Source organism: Dendropsophus ebraccatus, chromosome 2 (genome assembly GCF_027789765.1).
Source record: "Dendropsophus ebraccatus isolate aDenEbr1 chromosome 2, aDenEbr1.pat, whole genome shotgun sequence".
Classification (NCBI taxonomy): Eukaryota; Metazoa; Chordata; class Amphibia; order Anura; family Hylidae; genus Dendropsophus; species Dendropsophus ebraccatus.
This window is the reverse complement of record NC_091455.1, coordinates 84,838,805-84,861,381: the sequence shown is the minus strand read 5'-3', so window position 1 is coordinate 84,861,381 and position 22,577 is coordinate 84,838,805. Positions and strand designations below refer to the sequence as shown.

The following is a 22,577-nucleotide window of genomic DNA, read 5'->3' as shown; positions in this document are numbered from 1 at the left end:
TTATGAAATAAGAGGCATAGAGATGTACAATACGGACAATATAGGCATATCATTTTTCCTTGGTGTCATCTGTATAACAAGCCCTAACATTAAAGCGTACCTGTCTTTTTAAAGAAATTTTTCCTTCTTTTTGAAGAAAATAACAGGGGTTGTTATTAGAGATGAGCAAATTCCCATTGCTAGCAAAGGGCTTCACTAAGGGTCCTATTACAAGGAGCGATTTTTAACGATTAACAACTAACAATAAACGGTCGCAAACTACATTGTTTATTGTTAACCTGAAATCGTTTGCCATATTACACAGAACGATAGTCGTTATTACGATCGTTATTGCTATCGTTTATTCCTTCTGACCTCAGGGAAACAATGGGCAATGTGCTATTACACTGAACTGAACTGAACACTGAAAAAGTGCGGAACTTGAGTGAACGAACAAGGAATTACAGCCAACGATAAGCGAACGATTAACGATAATTTTAGGTTCAGATCTAAATCAACGATCAACGACATACGAACGACTTTTCAATTGTTGCCTGCAATTACACAGAACGATTATTGTTTAAATTCGAACGATTTAACGATTTTTCGCACGATAATCGTCCCGTGTAATAGGGCCCTAAGCTATGTGGTCGGCTCGTCAGCCGGCTGCCGTTGAACTCCACTCTACTCCTTGCCGCTCTGGGTGCCTGGAAAATCTGGATGCAGACCTATTGGGAGACGTTTCCATTTCTATTTTTATTTTTAAGTTTTCTATGGTTAAATCAACATTATACATGCTCCCTCTGTGCCGATATTTAGCCTTTTCTCTGTTCGAAAAATAGAGACTAAACACAGGAAGTCCCAGTGCTTGGTGCCTTCATGCAAGGAAAAACACCTGTTCATCATGCAGCTTATATATCAGCTGAGAGCAATTAACCTAAGCTAATTATATATCATCACTGTGGGAGAATGGACTGCAGGAAGGGAGACACCTAGCAGCCATATGTATAACATTGATTTAAACGTAGAAAGAATATATTGCTTGTGATCACAACCCCTGCTGATTTCTTAAAAAAAAAATTAAAATATTGTGACAGGTACACTTATCAGTGGAGTTTTACATAACAGGGGTCAGTAAAAAGCTGGGTGGCAACTCCAATGTACTACCGTAGCTACCATTTGTAGATGCTACACATGGTAATAATCACTATAATAATAATTATTTTACTATAAAAAAAAAGCTTAACAAGAGGTACATTATCAGAGGTTTCCAGGAAAGACAGATAGATCACCTGCAGAACAGAGATGGCAGCAATTTCCCATATAACGACAATGAGCACATTGCCTCGGAGCTGTTAGTCTATGCTCACTTTTTATTATTTTGGATATTATAACTTTTTTTAATTAGACATTTCATTTGCACTATTTTTTTTTTTAATAAAAGCAATCGATAAACTCAAAGCCTTTCTAAAAGAGCTTTAATACTGAGTGAATACAGTCCTTTTAGATTAATGTGATCTTTTCTGCTACTGGAGTGAGTGCACTAGAGAGCTGAACTATTCATAGCTAGACGTTTTATTGTACTTCTACTCAGACTTTATCAAATCACCTGCATGAGCTAAGAGCATATGGTTGCAATTACTTGTGTGTAGCAATTGGTGGTTAAGCTACCTCTGTGGTTACGAATGGCATTTAATGCTTTAAATACACAGTATGAAAAATGCTACATTAGGAACATTCTCAATTCCCTTTTCTTATTTTTATTAATTCTAAATGGACATATTTCTGCACCATTTCTTAGTGCTGTTAATTTATGAGTGCTCCTGAAAGCATCTGGTTAATAAAGAACTTACTGATACAGCAATATAGTGGAATGAATGCCTCAACAGCTGCGGAACACTTACCATCATCCAAGTACAACTGATCCAATTCCTCAGGCTCACACTTGATGGTTACAGGAATAGGGGCCAAATTATGATTACTGTCCTCATGCAACTCTGGCAGTGACAGAGGTTGAGTGGTTGGAGATTCAATTCTCTGAACCTTCTGTTGTTGGTGCTGCTGTTGGCCCATTACTGATGAGTGAGTTGGACTGCAGGGCTGAAAATAGGATGGCTCTTGGGTAATAGATGGAACTGGAGAAGAGGGACTGTTGGGATAGACTGTTTGTTGAAAACCAAGGGGACAGCTACTGCTCTGATGGAGACTCACCTGCGGCTGCAGCATGATGTGGGATGACTGTTCGGGTGAACTTGGGTGCACAACTATAGACCGTGGCACTTCCTGTATGGTGGGGACCCCTCCAGTGGGCTGTTGAAGTCCTAGCTGGGAGTGACCAGGATTCGAGATGCATTTGTTGTACGCAGAAGTTGAAAGGTCATGGAGTTTGGGGCTTGAGTTTGGAGACGATGACATCACACTGTTTCTCTGCTGACAGGACGTGAAGCCAGACACGAGGCACGAACCAGGATCAGAGGGCATCAAAATCTGTTGGCTGTAGTATGGCTTGGAGAGTTGAGTTAATCCTTGGTTCATTGGGCCACAGGTTTGAGCTGACTCATAGTCATCAGTGGGCTCTGTTTTTATAATTGGAACTGTTAGGAGAGGAGAAAAAAAAATTAAATAAACATTAGTTGCATTTTGGTAAGATCAAGTTGGCTTGTGGCTAGGATACCCCTTGCAAAACAAACAACGTCTTGAATAAGACTCTGTGTGTCTTTTGCCTCGTTCTCCCACCCAATAAAAAAAAAAAACTATGAGTCATCAGCATAAGAAAGTCACAGCTGGTTCTAATATTCAAAAGAGCTATTTTCTTTGGAATCTCCTCCAGCACTAATGTGCTATAAAAATCTATTTGCAAATAGCCATGTTGCTGAAGAAGCTTTGGACCCAAGGGCTCCATGGATTTGTATTAATCAAAGCAAAAAATTTGACTTGGATGTATTATTGCCTTTTCTGCTGCTACTGATGGATCGCTTGATAAATGTCTGTGTGTTTGCTAAAATTGCTGTCAGACTAAACAGATTCAAATGAATCAAGGATAAAATATATACAAGTAAATGCAGTTGTGGTTTATGATGTCACCAGCAGCTTAGATGATTATGCGAGTGTCCAGCAATGCCGAGCATGTTTAGATTACCCTTCTTCAGACTACTGAAGACTGTAATGTTAGAACTAATACACAATTTCATACATTGCAGGATTATTACACTGCCGATTAACATGCAGCCTATTCATGCAAGTGCTAGTGTTTTGCGTTAAGATACATCACCATTCTCACATGTTATATTTACGCCACCCCCCAGTAAGTGTTTCTTCATTACATTTGTCAGAAAGCAGAGAAGTAACCACTGGCTGACAATGGTTTGTGTATAATTCTAACCTAGTGCTATACTTTGTGGTTGGTTGGATTCAGTGGTTGTGGATGCATTGGCACATCCTATAACCGTACATCGTATTTGGCATCCATATTATGTCTATTTCATTTGGTTCATATAGACCTAATGCTAATCTTAGAGGCTGTTCACACGGGTGTATAAAATTTGTGCATATTTAAAAAATTTAGAATGTACTACCTTCATCTATTTACTGGATAAAATACGCCCAATGGAGTCTATGGGAAAGGATTAAAATACAGATCAGCATAGAGGGGGACATCTTTTATGTGGCATTGGCGATATTTTGTGGCATAAAGGGGCCCCATGCGTATATATTTTTTCACAAAGGCCTGTTTTGCAAATATTTATTTTGCATTGGGCCCCTTTGCGCTGTTTGCACCAGTGGGGTGAGGGCAGGACGGTGGGTGCGGCTGCACACAGAGGACACACATGCTCTGTGTGCGTCACATTTCATATTTTTCCACAGGAAAAATGTCAGTGAATCCCACTTTAACTCTGATCTGACATAGATTTCACTGCGTGCAAAGGCAGAGGCTCCGGTGTGCATGGGATTTATGTAGGGACATTGCGCCTCTACATAAATCCTTAGGGATTTATAAGTCCGGAGGAAAAAAAGGCCCCCAAAATACAAATGAAATGCTGATCACATAGTGATAGTATTTCATCTGTAATATCCCTATGTGTATCCCTATTAGAGGCCTATTCCTATTCGCTCATGTAAAACCAGACAAACTGTGAGACAGATGAGGGTCTCATTTTCAAAGCTTATTTGTAGTTGAGCTCTATTATTTATCATAAAAAGAAAGAGAATTATATTGTATAAATATTACCTAAGTGCACACCCAGTGTAAAGCATACATAATGGATAGTGCTTAAAATGAGAGGAAAAAAAGAAAATGAAAGCTTCTGTACCCATGACAAGTATGCAGAGCACAAACAATGAAGCCTCACACAGAATGTAATTCCTTTAATTTCACTCCCTACCATTAAGAAAATTAGTCACAAGCAAAATAAATCACACCCTGGTAACTGTACTAAAACATAATAAGCTGCACACCTTATTTGTGTGCATTAAAACCACAATGAGAAACTAGCAATGTATTTTCCAGTAAAATGCAATGAATATTTAATTGGAGAACACATTTTTCCTCGTTTTTGGCAAGTTATCCAAGAAAGTTGAACAGACCCAAAGACTAGAGTGGAATCTACAAGCTGCCTTGGACGCAGTACAGTAACTCTCACTTATTTCACAGCCTGTTTGCCCTGTCATAATACGCCTGCCACAATCATTATCATTGGAATGGGTTTCTCATATTACTCCTGGGTGCTGCTAGGATGCTCAGGCCACTATCATTTTTGTGGCATATGCAACAATTTTCTTTTCCTGCTGTTTATAAAAACTCCAACAAAAAATCTCTAAATGCCTTCATATTAAGGCTACATTCACACAACAGAAAATTTCTATTAGACATGGCCGTTGTTGCCAATTTGCAACAACAGCCGTGATTAATAGAAAATTTGCATCGTGCTGCAGTCTAAGGAATCATGGCCGGAGTATATACACATAGGGGGACATGAATGAAAAGGCGTAAATGCCTTTTTTAGGCACAGATGGGGCAAATCGTCGTAAAAATATTCACAAATTTTCGCATCTGCTCCACCTTTGCCAGTGGGGCGGAGAGGGGGCATTACGGGGGGTGCGGCTGCACGCAGAGGGCCACATTTATCATTTCTCCAGTAGAAAAATTATATTGAAACCTACACCAGCTCTGAGCTGGCGTAGGTTTCGAAATTTTCGCATGAACAGGCTATGTGCGCTTGTGATTTATGTAGAGGCAATGCGCCTCTACATAAATCCCCTAAGCTCCGGAGCTGTGGGGACATTTGTAAGCACGCCGGACTTCATAAATGTCCCCCATAGTATGCACTCTGGCCAGGATCTAGTGACCACAGGAAAACTGACATGTCAGTTTTGCACAGCTGCTATTGATTGAATAGCGGCCGCACAAGCCTGACAGGTCACACAATGGAGAGTGTGGCTCCAGCCGCACTTTCCATTGTGTGCAATGATGAATTGAGATAAAAAAATTCAATACAAATGAAGTTTATTCAGCCAGTACTGCAGTACTGTCTGGGATAAACTTCGCTGACACTGGGTGACACTTCAGTCGGGTCACAGAACGGCCAGTGTCATACTAAGCGTGAATGTGGCCTAAGTTAGAGAGACATGGAGATACAGGATAGGCCCTATGCACTACATTTTTCTATAGATCTGAATAGGGTGTCCAAAAGCCTTGTGCATGCTACGATAACCCTATTTAGATATGTGGAATAAATGTGCATACTCTCTCTTTGGGATCTACTCTTGGTTTGGCAAAAAAACAAACAAAAAACAAACATGAAACCACCAAATTGTGCTAAATGTATACAAAAAAGCTGTGCATATGATGAGGCTCACTATGTAGCCTCCCAAGCAGCCTTGGCCTAACATATTCACACTTATCAACTCCTACTAGTGAACATCAGATGCTGGTTACCACACATCTGCAACTTCCTTTCATATTAATCTTACACTATCACCATAGCAGTTATCTCTTCAGCCGATGTCTCATAGGTTAAAATAGTAAATCCTAAAACAAGACAACTGTGGAAACTCATGAAACAGTTCATCAGTATTAAAAAAAAAAAAAGCTTGAGTGTGAGGACTAGTTCTTGGTGTGGATGTCAGTAGTAGTTACATTTCTGCCCTCAGTGTTTCCACCGTTCTGTAATTACGAGCCTGAAATCTATGTTACAGGAAGGTCAGACTAATGTGAGATGTCAGAGTTGTGAGCCAGTGTTGACTGAGTCTGTACTCAACTTTCTTAGCTAAAGAAAGACATTTCTCCTGTGACCGCCTTATGTCACACATTAACATGTCTGTGGTGTTAGTCAATCACTTTCATGTAAATGTAGACTTTTTCTTGTAGCTCATGCACATATTAGAACACTGACATAGTATTATGGTTACAACTCGTTCTAATCCATTGCCTTTTAATAACCAAAGCCGCCTAGGTTCTGTCTGTAGTACTGTATGCACATATATGATAGTGTCCAAACTAGGTAGAATATTAGCTACAACATTATTACTATAGCCGGAATTGGAAACGGAATAGTAGTTCGATATTTGGAAAGCATTGGTAGAGGGTTTGGTGTAATTGGTGGAGGCAGGGGCATAGCGGGTAATTATGAAGCATATATCAATGCTGTGTCCACTACATTCACATTCAGCAGTAGTCAAGACATGGCTCCATTCTGTCCCATGGGACTTACACTACTCTCCTTGGTCTGCTAAGCTGCCTGCTATCCTTGTACTTATATTGGAATAGACATTACACTTGGGAAAGCAGCCTGAGTCAGAAGCGCTGCAGCCACCACACAGTAAGGAAGAGCGTGTGGAAAGTCACTGCTTGCTCTGTTTCACTGTGTGGAGGCTGCAATGCTCCAGAAACAGGCTGCTTCCCCAAGTGTAATGTCTATTCTAATGGTAATATGCATTATGCAATATGGAGTTATTCCCCTTTAATTTAGTCAATTTTCAACTAGAAAAAAAAAATGCTGCTCAAGTGTATTTGATAATACTGTTACATACTTGTTATGGCACATAATGGCTCTTATTTAATTTCTCTTAAAGGGAATGTGTCATCAGACAATTACCTTGTGATTAACCCCTTAAGGACTGAACAAATTTTCATTTTGAACTTTTTTGCCCAGTCTTGTCTAAAAGGCCATACCACGTTCAATTTTTCACCTACAGACCCATGTGAGGTCTCATTTTTTGCCACACCAATTGTACTGCGTAATGACATGCTTATTTTTCCATAAACTATGCTGTGAAACCAAAGAAAGATAATTATTTGAGCGGTGAAATAAAAAAAAAAGAATCTATTTTTAAAATTTTAGGGGAGGGGGGGGAGTCTTGTCTTTATGCCGTTAGCCATGTCTTAAATCTGACACGCTATCTATATTTCTCAAGTCAGAACAATTACAATGATAGTGTTTAAAATCGTTGCCACTGTCAGTTTTGGTTAAATAGCCAGCTGAGAGGATTGCTCCGTGTCGGCTATGAATGGCTGCCCCCAAAAGCTGATAGCAGCCATGTGTCATGTATAGAACAAGCTCACGTCCTGAGCATGCTTGCCCTGAGTCGTTAACTGGTTAAATCAAGCTTTTATGTTAAACATATTTTTTAAGAATTTTAGGTGATTTTTTAAAATTTTTCTAAGTTTACAATTAATATTTTAAAATAATCCTGAAATCTTGCAGTTTCCATTCTGACCATTAGGCCTAAAACTAAGCTGAGACTCCTTTTCTATACAGACCATATCCTAACAGTACCCTTTTAATCAACAATGCCAGGAGTACAGTGCCAGGTTACATCAGTATATAGAGAACAGAGGTGCACACAATAGCTGCTGCTTACAACTCAGCCCCTCTCTTTGTAGGATGACCTCTATAAAAGGTCATTGAGCATACCCAGAAACATTTCTCACTCATCTGAATAAGACTGAGCCTGTCTATTGTTGCCAATGGTCCATGGGGCTTGCTGTTGCTCAGACAAGATGGCAGCCCCCATAAAATGTACAAAAAAGAGGCACTCTGGAGAAAAAAACATTTTCAAATCAACTGGTGCCAGGAAGTTATACAGATTTGTAAAATGGCTTCTATTGAAAACAAAAAAAACTCTCACCTTCAAGTACTTATCAGCTGCTGTATGCCCTGCATGAAGTGGTGTATTCTTTCCGGGCTGACACTCTCTGCTGTCACCTCTGTCTATGACAGGAACTGTCCAGAGCAGGAGAGATTTTCTATCCTGCTCTGGACAGTTCCTGACAAGGACAGAGGTGGCTGCATCACTTTCTGTAAGACATACAGCAAATGATAAGTACTGGAAGGCTTAAAGTTTTTTTTTTAAATTGAAGTAATTGTGTATGTGTATAACTTTTTGGCACCAGTTGACTTGATTTTCTCCAGAGAACCCCTTTAAATAAAAAGAAAGCATAATAAAAATATAGAAACACATTATTAAAAAAGAGAATCTTTCAGTACCTGGCTGTAATCGGTAAAACAAGACCAAGGTGATACATCCCCTTTAAAGGGTGTGAAGGATCCAGGGAGCAGAAAAGGTTTACACTCCACTTCCTGTTTCTGCTCATCTTGTCTAAGGTGCAGCATTGGGCAATTATTGAACATCATGTGTGGGGGTGCAGAGAGAGGCAGGAGAGCATCGGAGAGCAGAACAGGAAAAACATTTTCTACTCTCCCTACCACTCCTTGTCCAGTGCTGTGAGGAGAAGCCACTTAGGCTAGGTTCACACTGTGTTTTTGCAATCCGTTTTTTTACAAAAAACGGATGAAAAACGGATGAAAAAAACAGATGCATTTGTATGCATCCGTTTTGATCCATTTTTCCATTGACTTCCATTGTAAAAAAAAAAACGTATTTGTGTCCATCAAAAAAAACTGATCCGTTTTGATCCGTCTTTTTTACAGTGGAAGTCAATGGAAAAATGGATCAAAATGGTTGCACACAAATGTATCCGTTTTTTTAATCCGTTTTCTGCCTGTACAATAGCAGAAATAACTCTTTCATCTGTACACATGAGGATACAGGAGGTGGGACGGAGCAACTGTAGGTAGGGGGCTTGTGCCCAGCATGTATAAGTTTTCAGTGGAGAAAGGGAAGTACGCTTCTGCTGCTGCTGCTGAATCCCCTTGGGGATTAGGCTTTCGTCCCCTGAAATGATCTTTCAGGGACAGTTGGGAGGTCACATAGATGGGTGGTAAAAATCAGAAATTTTGTCCACCATTAATTTACCATGTATGGCTAGCTTATGGCTTTGTATATTTAGAGAATATGGGATTCTGGTCTGTTATATCAAGTGATCCACTTACCAAACTTGGTTTGGAAATGGCTTTTCTGATCCCATAGGAAGGAGTTTAGAGCCATCCTAGGCTCTAAACAAATGACTCCTTCAGAGATGTAAAGCAGACATGTCAGCAAAGCATAAAGCTGTCCATAATCACTGGATGATAGAATACAGAAGCTGCCAGAATGTACATGGGGGACAGCCTGAAAGTCCCATTGTATTACACATCATGGGTAAAAAGGCTTAAGAAAGTTGGGCTCCAATATGCCTCATCAGTTGTTACTTCAGAAGATGACAACTGACACAGGTGTCTGGCTTTGACTTTACTTTACCCAATTGAAGAGGGTTGATCTATCTAATATGTATGGTCAACATTAAACCTCTTGGACAATGGTCTGTCCTATACTCCTTTAATTAGAATTTTCAAATAAAGCAAGATTTTATTTCCATGTAGAAAAGTTCCTCTAGGACAATATCCAAGACAACAGACACTATAACTGAGAAAGTGATGAAAGGTAAGGAAATCAAACATTAGCTTATAAGGGTCTTTTTCATTACTTTGCATAGAAGTAAGACTTAAAGTGACTCTGTACCCACAATCTGACCCCCCCCCCCCCCCCCCCCAAACCACTTGTACCTTCGGATAGCTGCTTTTAATCCAAGATCTGTCCTGTGGTCCGTTCGGCAGGTGATGCAGTTATTGTCCTAAAAAACAACTTTTAAATTGGCAGCCCTGTGTAAACCGGCCGTGGCCTAGATTGTGTATGCATTAGGATGGCACAACCTCTCTGTCCCTCCTCCCCACCCTCCTCATCATTAGGAATGCTCCTAGAACATTTTCTCCTGTCTGAACACTGCACAGGTGCCTTAACGATCCAGCCTGTGTGCCGGGCTAACACAGCTGATGAATAGGAGGCAATCTGCATTCCTAATGGTGAGGAGGGCGGAGAGGAGGGACAGAGAGGTTTTGCCAGGCTAATGCATACACAATCTAGGCCACAGACGTTGGGCACAGGGCTGCCAGTTTAAAAGTTGTTTTTTAGGACAATAACTGCATCACCTGCCGAACGGACCCCAGGACAGATCTTGGATTTAAAATATTGAGTTATCAATATATCAAGTTATAATTGATATAAACCATCCCATGAATCTTTATTATAATACCTCCTTATTTTTACATGACATGTGAACACCACCACTTCCTCCACTTTCACACACTCAGCTTTATATAATCACTTACATAACAATACAATTCTATGGAGAGAAAAAAGACATCCACATGTCATACATTGATTCACTGCTTCCCAGCAAAATAAAAACTAACATTAGGAGTTAGCATATGTTTTCATCAAATTATCAAATCACACACATTACTGTCAATATATCCTATACATTACAAAATTTAGCTAACTCTCTACAAATAATATCATCCTTCAATATCCTTAATTTAAGAGTCCTTGGCTACAGGATCTATATGCTTTACCCTTTTCCTATTATTTATCTATCTTTCCCTTACTTCAGTATCTGGCAAATTGAGATTGAACTTAGAAGTATCAACCTCTCTCTTAGGGTCCTTTTAGACAGCTTGATATGTGGCTGAGTGTTGCTGCAATCGGACGCTGATTAACAAGGCACTCATTGGCTGATTGCTGGCCTTTTCACATGGGCCGATTAACGGCTAAATGAGAGTTTCTAGAAACGCTTGTTATTGACAAACGGCCCGTGTAACAGGGCTTTTACACCCCAGACGTTTGTTCGAATACACTGGAATGGCCGCTACATTTTTGGATAAATTAAACTAGACATTAGGGACTAAAGTTTATTGAGTTGGACATATTATTCTTTCTGTAACACTGTAGACACTACAAAAACTTTAAAGTACCCGAATAAACCTTAAAACCTTCCTTTTTATTATTTCCTCTTTTGCTTTCCTATGTTTTATACTACATTTGTAATTATTAGCCCTCTTGCCACATACAAACATCTCTTCCCTCCCTTGGGCGTGACATTGTCTCGGTAAAAGGTCACATATCCTCTAGAATTACCAGAAAGGTGAACATAGTCTCTCCATCTTGTCTTTCAAACCTAACTTTCAATTTTTGGGAAAAAAAACCCACTAAAAAAACAACAAATTTGGCACATTGCATTTTTTTGGGTCAAAAACACTGTGGCCAGTTGTTGGCTGAGGGTCAATGGGGAAAAGTAAACGTAATACCAAAATTCGTTTTTTTTGTTTTTTGTTTTTTTTGCTATGGGCAGTTTGATGTTTTTCAGTGTGGCTGCAGGCGGGGGTGGGTGAGTAGATAACAAACAAGTGAACTCATCCATCCCCGTGCCTCTGTGTCACTGTTCTTGGGTCCTGTTCACATCAGCCAGGGTCCTGAACCTCTGCTAGCTACAATGTCATGACCCTGGCAGGACACCACCCCAGTCACAAACTGGCTGAGTGGGCAATTGCTCAGCCAGGCTGTGACGTTGCTGCTGCAGCCAGCCAACAGAGGCATAGGGATGGGTGAGTTCCCTTGTTATTTTTTCTTGCCTCTACCTGCCTGCTATTTTTTACGGTTCATGGGACTTCCTCTTTAAAAAAATGTAAAAAAGCAGGAAAAACTGCTGACAGTTTTTTGTGGTGTTTTTTAAGTCCCCAGAAAATGTCCTGTAAAAGTTGAGTCTGAGGGAAGCTTTTTATTGTTTTTCTTCCTGTTTTTTTGTGTTTCACCTAGCTACATGTTTAAGTCAACCAACCAATAACTCTAAAAGACTAGAATAATGGAAATAAATATTATAGTTACAGGCTAAATTCAGCGGCACAACAAATGTTCATGCAATGGCTCTTGTAAACACAGATAGATACATATTTTTTATACATTGTTGTATAATTTACACATAAGAACTTTCTTTTTTAATTTTATATAAAAATATTTTTAATTTCTTCTGCAGATTTTATACTTGGTGGATTATAAGAGTACGCTGTGAATGTGAACAAAAAAAACTACAGGTAAAGTGGAAGCTGTCCAATGTCTGGTAAATAAATCTAAAGGATACAGCTATTGTTGTAACTATACAATGTAGTTTGTGTATTCACAAATTAGCAGAACTCCATTATAAACCATCAGAGCCTAACCACATCCACTCACAGTAACGCAGTTAGCTAAGTAATGGAGTCAATCAGGCTAATTTCAAGTACGCCATCGGCCAAAATGTTGTTCAGTCATTTGTGTAAAGGAGGAACTGGATATCCATCATAAAGGAGAATAGAAGTCACTTAGTATAGTTGCCAAATTTCTATATACTAATTTCTATATACTTGTGTTCAACTCACCAGATGTTGCTATCCTTCGCTTTGTTTTGGTTATGCCAAATATCACAAAGGTTTCATCATCATTTACAGATCTGCACTCTCTTTATCTCTTACTTCATTTCCTTCCTTCTTCTTTGTTGGTATTTTGAAGAAGTTCTCTACCATACAGTATATTGTCTCTATCCAATGTAAATAACCATTTATTTTTCTACATTTAACCAACAGCAGACTTTTTCAGTATCTAGGGTTAAATGTTTTCCCATGCTGTTTGGATTCTGGCTTGTCAAGGGAATAGGATGTCACTACTATAAATTACTACTATAAACTAATGGTAAGGCAATATATAAGAAATATAATATAAAGAGTACATAATGGTATGCAGTATATCAACAAATGTAACTGCAACAGGTATTCACCAATACAGCAATTTAACATATATTATAATGAAAAAAACCTTACTACCTACTGCACACCTGGATATGTGAAACTTGTACAGCTACACAGAGATACAGCTGGCAATGGGACCTGCTACTGTGTAAAAGATAATATCATTCCTTACTGTTTATTAAATGGTATGAAAAGGACTAATAATGATAATGCTTCCCACCCATGGTTCATTAGTTATGGTGGATAGGCACAGCAATGAGGGATTTACTACCTAGTCATAATGGGGTGCTCTGTAACTAGCATACCCTCTTTATTCACATTAGAAAGGGGCCCACTCAGTAGCGGATTATAATAGGTCCGTTTCGGGCAGTAGCGCGGGGCCCTGAGCTCCTGGGGGGCCCAGGGCCACCCAAAATGACTTTCAGTGGTGTATTATCTCCAGGCTACAGTTCAGCCATGATTTGCAAAAAAAAAATTTGCTGCTTTGCAATTTTGCACAAATCAGGGCATCATGACATTATCTATCCTGTACTATGAGCACCACGCTAGTTCTGCCATAGTTACAGTCCGGGTTGGGGCCCAGGCTTGGTAAACAGCCCGGGGCCTATGGTAAAGTTAATCCACCCCTGGGCCCACTGTAAGTCTGTAATATGGATATGGTTCAATATAGAGTACACCAAAAACAGATTAAAGAACAGTCAACTTGGAAAACAGCCATTGAACACTGTGCGTCACAAATTTTAGAAATATTAACACTTTACATAGGGTTATACAGTAAGTGTTAGGCATTCTGCTGTCCAGTTCATAAAGAACAATGATGGTTAATGATTGTACTCAGACAGGTACAGTAAATATCAACGAGAAGTACCTTTCAGCTTGAGTCGTTTTCACCATGTACAATCACAGACATGTGAGCCTATGTATATGACCCTTTTGCATCCTTATTTTAGTGGATCACTTACACTACATGGCATAATATCCAACCACATCTACATCCTGCTATAAGATTTCAGATTTTTATTTAATTACAATTCAAAATGGAGACATCATCGTATTAGATGCCCCAATTTCTGTCACTTTTGATTAATACTATGTTCTTGGAGGAGACCACATATTGATTTAAATGTAAGTCGACTCTAAGATCCCCATTTACCTAAACAGTTCTATGGAAGTCAATTATACGAAGCATGTTTTGTTACAAAAATTTTAAAATCAAGCCATCACACAAAATAAAATAGAAAATATTATTCACATCTTCTCAGTAAACAGCTTTAGCTATCTAACAGACCCTGAATATAACACTATACTTTTAACGTAATGTATTTGTTTTAGGTAACAGGTCTGAATTGTGAATATGAGGACATGGTCTTCACTTGCCTGGGCTCTTGCTGCCCTGGAAAATGCCCCCGGACACTTGAGCCTAGTTTACATAGTAACAAAAAGGCTTATGCTTATGTTGATAAAAAGGTATGGCCGGGATCATGATGTGAAGCCCTATCTAGCCATGTGCTTATGTACACCCCTATTTAGCTGCTGATAGATCTGCTTTAAGTTAATTCTGTTAGGTTCCCGTCACACCATGTTTTTGCATCTTGTACCTTTTTATATTTTCTGTTGCATGTTTTTTTAATGTTAAATCCACCCCCCCCCCCCCCCAAAAAAAAAAAAAAAGATAAAACAAAAAAAAACAGTACCTTTCACCAGGAACATGTTGTGAACAAGGTCTAACACAATTAATATAATTTTTTTTCTCATTCTTCTTCAGTGTCCATAAATCACCTGGTTACTAACAATGGCCACGATTTACTGCTTGTTGTCTATTTGTCAGTAGGCTTTGTTTAAATGTACATTTAGTTCAGTGGTAGTGTATTTACTATTGTGGTGCATGGGCTATGGTAATTTTGGCACTAACTGTCTGATCTAGCTTGTCTGGATTTTGTTTATACCACTCTTAGGGCCCAATTATAAGGAGCGATAATAGCCTGAATCGGCCCAAATTGGTTATTGTTTCGTGTAATAGAGATAATGATCATCCGATGCAATGATCATCAGCTGATCTTTTGTTTAGGCCCAGCCCTAAAATAGTCAGCTGCCAACTACGCATTGCTACGTGTAATAGCAATGCATGGCTGACGACTGACAATTCAACAAACAGTTTACATTAGCTGTCCACATTCCCGGTGTTCTCTTGCACTCTGCTTCCTCCCCGGTAACAGGTAATGTAAACTGTTTTGGCAAGGGCTGCATGGACATCGCTATGTCAGTGCAGCCCTTGGTAATTGATTATTGCGCCATGTAATAGGCCCAGTAAAGATTTAGAAGATCGGCACTCGTTTACAGTATTGATCAGTGTAATAGGACCCTTAAAGTGGTACATTGTGTAAAAGATATACAGTATGCTGCACAATCTATCGCTTTTGTTTCATAAATCTGACTAGAAAGTCTCTTGGAAAGGGACAGCTCCCACATGCTGTTGTCATGTTCGCCTAAATCTCTCTCTTCGTTTTGGTACCTATTATGGACTTTTAGGGTATGTACAGACAATGTATTATTTTTTAAAAGAATTCCCACTGTTTTCAATGAGAACAGCAGCATTTCTTTTCAGCCTGGACGGCATTGCATTGAAATTTTGCACACGTTGTACAAACAACGACCGTTGTTGGGTACAACTGTGCAAAAAAAAATAGCATGTTAATTAATAATAGCCGCTGTTCCATAAACAGTATCCGCTATTAATCTTCATTGCACACATGGATGCACTTTGTTCATCCATGATGTGTATTAAAGGAAATACTTAATTGATTTCTAGACACACCCCCAATGGGCCTTCTGGAAACATTCAAACAAAGGTCGGTGTTCGGCCAAATAATAACGGCTGTTGCTAAGCACCTGCCGTGGTTATACAGTGTGTGAACATAGACTAACTTTGATATGCCTTCATGATCCCCTGATATAATGATATCCCCAGGGGGAAACTCGTCGAGATTAGACAGATTTTTTGGGATTCTATTCTTGTTTTACACTTTTCTTGTACAGTTTATCATCTAGGAGTAGTAGGGATAGACTTGGCAGGCAGGGGTAGATAAGCGCCGGAATTGGGTTTAGTCTCAAGTGCCTTTTTTGTTTTTGTGTATTGTGAGGTTAATTCTAAATTCGGGCTAACAGAGAATCAAAGGAAATGGGGAAGCATAAGCTGGGATCTAAACCCAGTGTACGTATACCCTGTTTCTCTATAAGCCTCTACTGTCTACTATTTACCTCTATTCCATTCACCCAAGTGGGCGCATACATTGGTTTTATGACTTTTCATATGCTGCTTTTTCATTTAGGTTTTAATAGTGTTAATAAAAGATATGTTTTAGAAACAGGATTTTCTATTTGGAGTGATACTATGGCCCAAATAGTGAACAGGAATAGTTAAAGTGACTATCCTATAAGCGAAAAAACGAAATGCTAGCTGGTCATCAAGTCCCCCTGAGTATTTTGAGCCATCCTCCATCAAGCATTTCCCTGATTGGTCCATTTGCGTTCTCACCCCCTTAGCTTTCTTTTCTGCCCACTGCTGTCATTACTATTGCACAGTAAACGCAGGACTGTTTTTTTCACTGATTTTGCATCACATCACCCCAATATGCAAAGATGACGCGCGCATGGTGTAACCATGTGCTGCATAACACCATCTGTTTACCAGGGGTTGAGGGGTGTAGTGTAGGTTTAGATCTCTGCTTGCTGACTTGAATGAAAACATTCTAGTTCTATCCAGACGCTCAGAACATCTATAACACTATAACAATATGCAGAGCTGAGACACAAAGACAGGTACACGTACCTGCATTCACTGACAGCAAGCAGAAATAGAACTAAAACTTTTCATACAGAAACCTAGGCTCAGGGACACATGTAAGTCTATGGAACCAGCACAGGTGCATGGAGATGATGTAGATTATGTCTCCAGGGGTCGGGTTACCAAGTCAATAGACAGCTTACCCGGCCCCCAGAGAGGTGATCACATGTCCTCAGACCACAAAGGGAGGGGGGGAGAGGGAACTGAGCGTGGTCTGAGTGGACCGAAAGTAGAAGATTTTAGACAACAAGAGTCAACAAGAATGAGAAAAAAACAGGGAAAGGGTGAAAGATAGGTCATACTATACATGTATATTAGACATAGGGTGGTATTGGGAAGAGGGATTGCTTGGGATAATGTTTTTGTTACCCGGATAACCCCTTTAATGTGGCAGAAAAACCTGAGCTCCTCAAAGCTGCTAAAAACAATCCAAAAGTGAAATCTAGGCCATTGTTCACAGGAACGGCAGTCAGAAGCAAACTAATAGATTACTGTGGTCAACTGCTTGTATCTTTCCACTATATCTCTACACTTACTGTATGATTAGGAAAATCTAAACTACATGGATATTAAGTCCATTAGAAAACTAAGAAACGTTAGTTCCAGCAGACAGAAAACCTTTATTATGAGCTAAGTAAATAAAATATGCCAAAGTTGCTTAGTGTTCTCTCATTTGTAAAATGCATTAAATGGTATAAAGTTTAGTCACAGCAAACCGTTCAGCTGGGCCAGCCAACAAATGAGGGTGTGGGCCTTAAATGTCAAAGTATAAAGAACCTATTCAGGCTGCTTCCCCCACTCAGAAGTCCAGGCTCAATATTTCGGGTAATGTAAAAGTTACTGAAGAAAGAAAACACATGTGCAAGTTACTTCAGTTCAGAAACAGAGCCAAACAAATGGCTGCAGGTGTTGCCTCTTTATTGAGACCAGCTTAAAACATTAATAGGTTTTTAAGAAGTATTTCATCAGGTAGGCCTGTGTATACCTTTATTGCTGTTTGTATAACACATTAGGCATTGTGGGATTAAAAGCCAGGCTGTGTTGAAGGTTATTTGAAGAAATTGTGCCCATTAAATAAAGCTTATATGATAAATAGGTGCAAAAACTTTCAGGCGGCTGCTGGGTTGTGTGAAACTTTAACAGAAAGAAATGAAAAGGTGTCAGCCGTCTTTAAGGTTTCAAGGCAAATAATGAACACGCCACTTTATAGCTTATAAATTGGTGTCTTTTTCAATATTATAAAGCAGTATGGATGTAACTACATTTTACACACTTATTAAAGACGGCATTAAAGTAGACCTTTTTACTTTAAGTATTCAAGATCCTTGTCAGATGGATCCCAAACGTCTCATGTACGGTGCCCATTAAAATCTGGGCACATACTGCACCTCGGCTTTACACACAAGAGATTTTTTCCCCACTGAAAAACCATGTAGCAACACATAAGGTGCCCTCAGGTTGACATCATGAACCTGTCGTACAGTGTGTGTAGCAATGAACAAGTCTCCGCATGCTGGCTTATGTAGCTTTGGTCCACCAGTGATACTGAAAGTACAGAAGGGAACATTTGAAAAATGTTGGGAATGGAAATAAAGAGGAAATGTTTTATGTGCTACATCTAGTAAGGAAACGTCTCTACTGGAGTGAAATGGCAAATCAGTAATATTTTCTCTGGGGGGAACATAACAGAATGCATTGTTATGGAATAAAAGCTCTTCAAATGACTGCTGCTTTGAGAACATCTGCCCTGATCTGGAGAACATTCTTCTCTTATGGATTTCCAATTTTAAAGGGACTTTCTGCAAATCTATCTACGGCTCATTCTACCTTTTCTTTACGAGCAGAGCAGGAAAACAAAGCCAAACAGTGCTGAGCCATGCGCTTCGGCCTCTTTGTTTCAGCAATTGGCAAGAGTCTTAACACACGGCCCCCTACGAATCACAACTTCTGATATGCCTCTATCACATGTCAGAAGTTTACTAAAATGATACAGTACAGTAGTGGTCAAACAGACTTTTTATTAGCAATAAAAGCCATTCCTATTCACAAAAAAACCACCCAGCTCCTGCTGTTATGCCAAAGATGTATGTGGTATTTAAATGGATGTACCATGAAAATAATTCTGTGGGAAAGGTTTAAAAGTGTGTGTGTGTGTGGGGGGGGGGGGTGCTTGAAATCATTGTCTTATTGTTAACCATGGTAACCTCCAAGAAAACTTATTATTTTGCATCAAAAGGTTTTACCTGCTGCTTGCTGCCCCTAAATCAACTATTTATGAAAACGAGAGGTTCAATTGCTGTGAGGTAGGTTTAAAGGACCCCAGTCTAAAAAGTGCCAGGACCAACTGCTAACATGGATTCAGGGCTTGTTTAAGAATGGCAGTAGGCAGGTGTCAGTGCATCTGGATGCACAGAGAGGCAAGTCTGGGTCAAGAAGGGCAGCAAAAGAACACTTTTTTCACAAAAAAAAAAATATTGTGTCACACCAGCAGTAAAACATCTCAAGGCCATTCATGTGTGGGGCGATGGCTCGCTTTTTGTTGGATGAGCTGACAGTTTTAGTGATTTTATTTTTGGTAAATGTGATATTTGAACAATTTTTGGTCACAAGGCAGCAATGTAACAAAATGTGAAAAAGTGGATTTCCATATGCACAATATGTTGTATTGTAATGCTAAAGAGTACTGTAAAGCAACTGGGCATTCACATATCTAAAGGGTAGTTTCTATTACGTCAGTAGCTATTTTAATATTTCTTTTTAAGTGTTTAAGTTTCAATTTCTCTACTAACAAGTTCAGAAGAATCTCTGCTGACTAACATGCACTGAGAAATCTGCAGAATGCACCCATTCGGAGTTTCTCATGAACGTTGGCCTACTGCCTCCCATATGCCCCATACAGCTACAGCTTGAAATGTGTCACATGCACATGAGCTCTTGTTGACTTGTTACAATTAGTACAATTAGGATTTTCTGCATGATGCAGATGTGGATTGAGACTATTTTAGCCTATTACATGAAATGTCAGACAGTATTCTACACTGTGGGCGTTTGGTTATGATATAGAAAACAATTCAGCAGTCTGTAACAACCCTGCTTCTAGAAAAGAGAGTTGCCTCCTATTTTGTAGTCAGTCAGTGTCAGACAGCCAGAATATTAACTACAATAAATGGCATCCGGACTTATGTCAGAAAAAAAGTATATCAGAAAAAAGTACTCCACTCACTACAATGAATATATAAGGATTTAATGTACACAGATGTAATGTACAAAAATATGACCGTATTGACAATCACGGCCACAATTAACAAAATACGGCTGTTTTTCCTCTCAAATGATGGCTGTCCACAAAAAAAAAAAAGTCCAGAAACAAGACATTGTGTGAGCATAGCCTTAGGCTATGTTTAGTAAAGAACGAACGCTGATTGCAACGGTTCCGTAAAAAGGTTCCTTATGTGTTCACTCATACTCAAAGAGCATAAATTATACTTCTTGTTATACTATTTATTTTCTGCAAATACACTGCATGCTATGGTGACTAAACATACTGAAATGTAGCATTGGTGGTCTTTTCATAGGATGTCTTGACCATCTCTGACATATGAGGAATCCTGACAATAAGAGCAGCTGAGAATAGAATATTTTGTGTCCACTGTCTGGCATTCAGGGTGAAAGCATGCTTGCTGTTAATCTGTTACTGAACTCTCCAAAAGATAAATTTAGGTTTCAGGAAGGAAGTAGAGTGGGCGAAATGATGACGAAGGCCTGTCTTTGGTACTGCTCACCAATTTCTGAAAAAGTTCATTTCACTTTTTATACACAAATATATTCAAAAACAAATAACACCACAAACTAAACAAAAGCAACAGCGTTCATTTTTAAAAAATGCTGAATAAAAACCAGCGTAGGTGGCATGAGAACCGCAAATTCAGACAACTGTGTTTAGATAACAAAGGTTTACTGCATACAGTATAGGAACATCTCGCTTTATGTGATAAGTCTCCTTTTTATCATTCCCTTTCAAAGTATATATCATCTACATGTATGCTTTTTTATTCTCATCCCTTCCACCTTTGTTACTGAGTAGAATATGTCACTTAATGCTATTCCATTTAAGTGCCCAGGGGGCATTCCCTAGCATTGGAAGTGCCCAGGTAGATCCAGACTGTCTTCTCTTTATCTAGTGGTTGTCAAACATGGGGGGGGGAGGGAAGATGTAAGTGGGCTGGGGAGGGTGGTGAATAAGAGGAGGTGGGCTGGACTTGCCTGCACTCCTGCTGTGCTGTGGGACGCCCCCTGGGCACACAAGCTTTATTTGCACATCAACAAAAATGTTTAATCTGGAGAGCACATTTGAAATAAACGGTATGCCCGGAAACATAACAACAAGCCCTATGTATCCATGGACCTATTTACACCACTGACAATAAATAGCTGTAGACATTTTTGACTCAAAGCTTTGCATTAAATACATGACTAAATAATAAAAATGGAATTGTTATAAAGTATACCTGTCATATCAAAAACAGATTAGAAAAAAGTTAGAGGTAGAGAGAACTGGGCTCTAGCAGCTGTACAAAATATAAATCGAATACAAAGTATACAGTACCTCTCTAGGGAGAGGTTAAGATTTGCAAATAAGGGTGCCTTCACACACAACGTATCTGCAGCAGATCTCACACTGCGAATTTGCATCGAAATCCACTGCGGATACTTGCTAAAGCAAGCAGGAATGGGGACCCGGTACAGTATCTTCCCAGGCCACGGGGGTTAGTGGCGCTTCTGACAGCTCTCTCGGCTGTGATCTTTTCTGCTGTGTGAGGAGGAGGTTCACAGTCAGGAGAGAACAGCAACGCCGTCACACTACAATAGTTAATAATAATGATCATCCCTGTCCCGTTGCTGTGCCTGATTATTTAACCTGTCCCATTGTTGTAATTGATAGTCTGCATTATCCCCCTTTACTGTACTTGATAATCATCCTTGCCCCTGTTGAACTTGATCGCCGATCGGTGAATGCCACCGATGTTAGTGTACATGATTGTTGCTCCTGCTACTACACGCAATCGCTTAGTCGGGCTAGGATGTTGCAGCTGGAAGAGCCGGGTATGTGTTGTACCTGGTTTCCAGAAGGTGATGACAGCTGGCTGCTGTGAACGGGACCTAGGAGCAGCTTAAAGGAGGCGAAGGAGGAGTTCACTTGTTTATTATTTTATCTCACCCCCTTTGCCTGCCGATTTTAGTTTTTGTGGAACTTCCTCTTTAAGCAGCAAGCCCTCTACTGGCATCATGAATGCCAGAGGGAGATAAATAAGTGTACATTCCCTCTTCAAGGAATGAAGTTTCTATTTTTTCAGATTCCAACAGTATGGTGCTTTACAACACTGATGCTGGGCACTGCAGCTAGTGATCTCAGACCTGTGTTTGAATGCATGAGTGTGGAAACTTTCATGGCCTCCCCTTGTGTCTGAACAGTTCTTGGTCCTATATTTGCCGGAGAAAGATCAGAAGTGACGTAAGAAAATTACTTTACTAAAAGAGTAGTAGATGCTGTGAACAAACTTCCAGCAGATGTGGTTGATAAATCTACACTAACAGAATGTAAACATCGCAGAAAAATAGAAAAATCGCTGCAGCCATATACATGCCTGTAATGCTCGTCTGAACCTTCTCCTAGATGGGTAAGTGGTATAGGAGGCGTTGCTAGTGCCCTGGAACTCACAGGGCTGGTCAAATGCAATGTCCAAAAGTATTCCAGCGAG

General features: G+C 39.6%; 1 protein-coding gene across 6 annotated transcripts in view; it reads right to left on the bottom strand.

Moving 5' to 3' along the window:
• The window catches only part of NFATC1 (nuclear factor of activated T cells 1), a 156,321-nt gene that overhangs the window by 34,852 nt on the left and 98,892 nt on the right, over window positions 1-22,577 (bottom strand). For 4 of the 6 annotated variants that reach the window (XM_069957886.1, XM_069957889.1, XM_069957890.1 and 1 more), the window contains one exon: window positions 1,884-2,573. In XM_069957886.1, the coding sequence (XP_069813987.1) occupies window positions 1,884-2,573 (690 nt within the window). The remainder of the gene's footprint in view (window positions 1-1,883; window positions 2,574-22,577) is intronic. The other 2 variants (XM_069957888.1, XM_069957891.1) reach the window with 2 other exon arrangements.